Source organism: Lathyrus oleraceus, chromosome 2 (genome assembly GCF_024323335.1).
Source record: "Lathyrus oleraceus cultivar Zhongwan6 chromosome 2, CAAS_Psat_ZW6_1.0, whole genome shotgun sequence".
In the NCBI taxonomy this organism is placed as follows: Eukaryota; Viridiplantae; Streptophyta; class Magnoliopsida; order Fabales; family Fabaceae; genus Lathyrus; species Lathyrus oleraceus.
The window spans coordinates 404,689,943-404,695,831 of record NC_066580.1 but is presented as its reverse complement, the minus strand read 5'-3'; the positions used below and the strand labels follow the sequence as shown (position 1 = coordinate 404,695,831).

Here is a 5,889-nt window from a genome sequence, read left to right as displayed (position 1 = left end):
ATTTTTCTAGGCGAAGTATTTCTTGACTGCGTCAGTATTCACAGGACGTGGGAGCTCCTCACCATCCATATTTGTAAGAATCAAGGCCCCCCCAGAGAAGGCTTTCTTGACAACATATGGGCAATCATAATTAGGAGTCCACTTGCCCCTAGAATCAGATATGAAAGATTGAATCTTTTTAAGCACAAGGTCACCTTCTCTGAATACGTGAGGTCGAACCTTCTTGTCGAATACTTTCTTCATTCTCTGCTGATATAACTGACCATGGCATAAAGTCGTCATCCTCTTTTCTTCAATCAAATTCAGTTGGTCATACCTGCTTTGACACCATTCAGCTTCAGATAACTTAGCTTCCATCAAGACACACATTGACGGGATCTCTACTTCTATTGGGAGCACTGCTTCCATGCCATAGACAAGAGAAAAGGGGGTTTCCCCTGTTGAAGTGCGGACGGACGTACGATATCCATGCAGAGCAAAATGGAGCATCTCATGCCAGTTCTTATATGTCACTACCATCTTCTGAATGATCTTCTTGATGTTCTTGTTGATAGCTTCAACATCACCGTTCATCTTAGGTCTGTAGGGAGAGGAATTATGATGTTCAATCTTGAACTCTTCACACATTTCCTTCATCATTTTATTGTTCAGGTTTGAACCATTATCAGTGATGGTTTTGCTTGGCACACCATAACGACAAATAAGTTGATTCTTGATAAATCTAACTACCACCTGCTTGGTCACATTTGCGTATGAGGCTGCTTCAACCCACTTTGTGAAATAATCAATAGCCACCAGAATGAAACGATGTCCGTTGGAAGCTTTGGGTTCAATCATACCAATCATATCGATGCCCCACATAGAGAAAGGCCATGGAGAAGAGAGAATGTTGAGGAGAGTCGGAGGTACATGTATCTTGTCAGCATAAATCTGGCATTTGTGACACTTCTTCACATACTTGCAATAACCAGCTTCCATTGTCAGCCAATAGTAACCCTCTCTTAACATTTTTTTAGCCATTGCATGTCCGTTGGAGTGAGTACCAAAGGAACCTTTATGAACTTCTTGCATCAACAGGTCTGCTTCGTGTTTATCCACGCATCTGAGCAGAACCATGTCAAAGTTTCTCTTGTATAACACTTTTTCATTCAGAAAGAAGTTATTAGCCAGTCTTCTCAAGGTCTTCTTATCTTTGTTTGATGCCCCAGGTGGGTATTCTTGACTCTAGAGATAACACTCGATGTCATGGTACCATGGCTTGTCATCAGGGACTTCTTCCATTGCAAATACATGAGCAGGTCTATCAAGACGCATAACATAGATCTTAGGCACATCATTCCAACGATTCACAATGATCATGGAAGCCAAAGTTGCCAAGGCATCTGCCATCTGATTTTCCTCACGAGGGATGTGATGAAATTCAATATTATTGAAGAAAGTAGATAACCTCCTTGCATAGTCTTTGTATGGGATCAGGCTGGGTTGACGAGTTTCCCATTCTCCTTTAATTTGATTGATAACTAGAGCTGAGTCTCCATAAACATCGAGATATTTTATTCTAAGATCAATGGCTTCTTCTAGACCCATGATGCAGGCTTCGTATTCCGCCATGTTGTTTGTGCACTTGAATGTTAATCTTGCAGTAAAAGGGATATGTGAGCCATGAGGAGTGATGATTACTGCCCCCAATACCATTACCATAAGCATTAAGTGCTCCATCAAATATTAAACCCCATTGAGAACCTGGCTCTGGCCCTTCATTTGGCAGTGGTTCATTGCAATCTTTGGCTTTTAAGTACATCACATCTTCATCTGGAAATTCAAAATTTATAGACTCATAATCGTCGATCGGCTGATGAGCTAAATGATCGGCCAAGACACTTCCTTTGATAGCTTTTAGGGTGTGATACTCAATGTCATATTCGGACAAGAGCATCTGCCAACGAGCAATTCTTCCGGTCAATGCAGGTTTTTCAAATATATACTTAATCGGATCCATCTTGGATATCAACCAAGTTGTGTGACTCATCATATATTGACGGAGACGCTTGGCAGCCCAAGCCAGAGCACAACAAGTTTTCTCTAGCATGGAATATCGGGATTCGCAGTCAGTGAATTTCTTGCTCAAATAATAGATGGCATACTCTTTTCTTCCTGTTTCATCCTGTTGACCCAAGATACAGCCCATAGATTCTTCTAGTATAGTCAGATACATAATCAATGGTCTTCCCTCAACTGGAGGGGAAAAGATAGGAGGTTATATCAAATACTCTTTGATACTGTCAAAGGCTTTTCGATAATCATCCGTCCAAACACAACTCTGATCCTTTCGGAGGATCTTAAAAATGGGAGCACAAGTAGCAGTCATATGAGATATGAACCTCGAAATGTAGTTCAAACGTCCAAGGAATCCCCTCACCTGCTTTTCTGTTTGAGGTGTTGGCATTTCCTGAATGGCTTTAACCTTGTCGGGATCAACTTCAATACCCTTTTGACTGACGATGAAGCCTAAAAGCTTTCCTGAACGAACCCAAAAGGTGCATTTGTTTGGGTTCAAGTGGAGTTTGTATTTTCTCAAATGCTGAAACAATTTCGAAAGATACTCAACATGATCTTCCTCAGTCTTTGATTTTGCTATCATATCATCTACATAGACTTCAATCTCTTTATGCATCATGTCATGAAAAAGAGTAGTCATAGCTCGTTGATAGGTGGCACCAGCATTCTTCAAGCTGAAAGGCATTACTTTGTAGCAAAATATGCCCCAAGGTGTAATAAAAGCTGTTTTTTTCCATATCTTCGGGTGCCATTTTGAATTGATTGTAACTGGAAAATCCATCCATGAAAGAGAAGACCTTGAACTTGGCGGTGCTGTCGACCAACATGTCAATGTGTGGCAGAGGAAAGTCATCCTTAGGACTGGCTTTGTTTAGATCTCTATAGTCAACGCACATGCGAACCTTTCCTTCCTTCTTGGGAACTGGCACAATGTTGGCTAACCACTGTGGATATTCTGATGTGACAAGGAAACCTGCATCAATCTACTTTTGCACTTCCTCTTTGATTTTGATCGTCATGTCCGGTCGAGTTCTTCTTAACTTTTGCTTGATCGGTGGACACTCTGGCCTCAATGGTAAACGATGCTCCACAATATCGGTGTCTAACCCTGGCATGTCTTGGTATGACCAAGCAAACACATCAGTATATTCTCGGAGAAGCTCTATCATCTTCTCTTTGACCTATGGCGCGAGCAGTGCTCCAACTTTGACTTCTTTTCTATCCTCTTCAGACCCCAAGTTGGTTACTTCCATAGGCTCTTTGAATGACTGAATGGTCTTTTCTTCATTTTCGAGCAGTCTAGAGATTTCATCTGGAATGTTTTCCTCTTCTTCTTCTTCTTTTGCTTCGTACATAGGGAATTCAAAGTTGCAAGAGGGCATAGGGTCATTGGTTTTAATGGATATGTCATGAATTAATTTGCACGTGTGATTTTATGCTTGTTTTAGAAACAAATAAAAGTGTGAAGTCATGTGCAGCTATCTGGAAGTGTTTATTTGTTTTTATTTATTTATTTTTAGATTACCATTTTTCCAGAAAAAAATAGCAAACAATAAAAACGACAATATGGAAATAAAATAACATTTTCATTGATTTAATTCTTGAAACATAAGCCCAAACACTGTCACTTTCTCCTTAGGCATAACGAAAGGATTTTTTTTGAAAAAAAACAGACAACAAAATATTACTTTGAAATGTGAACAACAACAGGAACATCAACAGAGGTCCAGTTTTGGCGAATTACTCCTTGAGCTATGAATTCGGTCGGAACATCTTTAGGATTGTCTTCCACAATGGCATTGGCTTCAGCTGCTTCGTCTTCTGACCCCAGGATGTATTCAACTTCTCTATGACGAGGGAAGTAGAAAGGCACATATGCATCTTCTGCCTCAAGATCATATTCAAGATCGTCGCAATAGGGTTCCCATGCTGAATCATCATCCTTAATGACGACACTAACTTCTGGCAAAGTGGGATTCATGAACCCTCCACTATGGAAAGTTTCTTTGATTGAACGAACAAATCTACTTCCTTCTGCAATCTTCTTGGAAGTAGGAGAAAAGCCTAAACCCTCTCGGTGTTTATTTTCTGGGAGATCCAAAATTGTTCCCCAACCATTGGTTGTACCATCATTTACTAGCCGTTGTGCATCCTTGAATGAAGAGATGGATACTCCTCTCTTGACATCTTTGTCAATCAAAGAAAGGGCTTGGAATTGAGTTCCAACATCTTCTTCAGGTTCAAGATAAGAGAAATATGATAAGTGACTCACAACCAGTGTTTTCTCCCCACAGACTGTCACCAGCTTCCCGTTCTTCACAAATTTAAGCTTCTGATGCAGAGTGGAAGTGACTGCCTCAGCTTCATGGATCCAAGGCCGACCCAATAAACAACTATACGCAGCTTCTATGTCCATCACCTGGAATGTTATCTGGAAAGTATGAGGTCCGATGGTCATAGGAAGGTTAACTTCTCCAATGACTATTTTTCTGGAACCATCAAAAGCTTTGACAATAATTCCTCTACTCCTCATAGGAGCACCTTGAAAAGAAAGTCTGGAAAGTGTCGACTTCGGCATGACATTAAGAGACGAGCCTGTATCCACTAACACACTTGACAAAAGAGTCACTCATACAGTTGATTGAGATATTTAGTGCCATGTTATTATTTCTTCCTTCTTCGGGGAGCTCTTCATTACTGAAACTCAAGTTATTGCAGGCCGTGATGTTAGCGACGATACCATCAAATTGTCCAACCGTCACATCATGGTCTACATAAGCTTGTTCTAAGACTTTCTGCAAAGCTTCACGGTGAGCCTCAGAGTTCATCAACAGAGATAACACAGATATCTTGGAAGGTGTATGCAATAATTATTCCACCACATTGTATTCACTTTTCCTGATGAGCTTCGACACCTCATCATCATCACTTTTCAGATTCATGTTATCAGATTGGCCAACCGGTTCAAAAGGGACCTCAACATGATCCTGCTTTCCTGCTGCGACATCCTCGATCCTTTTTGCAAATATACGTCCACTCCTTGTGACTCTGCTTACATCAACGACATTAACAATGGAGGGTAGAGGAACATCCTTTCCATTCTCAGTCATTATAGCATTGTACTTGTAAGGAACAACTTTATCAGATTGGTAGGGAACTGGGCCCAGTAAGTTAATGACCAGAGGAATCACAGAAGTCTTCAGATTGTCATAAGTAATCTGTATAGGCTCAGAGTCGTTGAACTGAGGAACTATGACATTCGCTTTGTTGTCACTATTGACCATATTGACTTGATTATAATCTCTGCCTCGGTAGGCTTAAATGTAACCTTGGTCCATTTGATCCTGGAGATCCGTTACAACAGTTAGACATCCTTGAGAGTTCCTAGAACAAACCTTACAAGAGGCATAGTTATGTGGAGGCACAAAACCATTCTTGCTATATCTGACGTGTTTCTTTACTAAGTTCTCTCCCAACAATCGTACATCATAGATCCAAAAACTGCTCGGGAAACCATATACCATGTTAGCTGAGGCTGAACCATGTTGCGGTAGAGGATTAACTTGAACATTGGGGTTTACGTCCTTAAATAAAAGGATACCACTCTTGACGAGCCTCTGAACATCTAACTTTAGACCAAAACACTTTTCAATGCTATGTCCTGGTGCCCCTTGATGGTAAGCATAAAATTGATCTGCCTTGTACCAATAGGGAAGGTCCTTTGGCACAGGTGGTGGAGACCTTGTCTGGACATGATTTTTAGCTAGCAGTGCAGGAAACAATTCTGCATAGGACATTGGGATAGGATCAAATTGTTGCCTTTTTTGAATA

General features: G+C 40.7%; 1 protein-coding gene across 1 annotated transcript; it reads right to left on the bottom strand.

The window, feature by feature from the left end:
* Positions 1 to 1,224: 1,224 nt before the first annotated feature.
* LOC127123446 (uncharacterized) lies at positions 1,225 to 1,695 on the bottom strand. The gene has a single exon (XM_051053665.1). It carries the CDS (start codon positions 1,693 to 1,695, stop codon positions 1,225 to 1,227), a length of 471 nt encoding a protein of 156 aa, XP_050909622.1.
* Between the last annotated feature and the right edge of the window lie 4,194 nt (positions 1,696 to 5,889).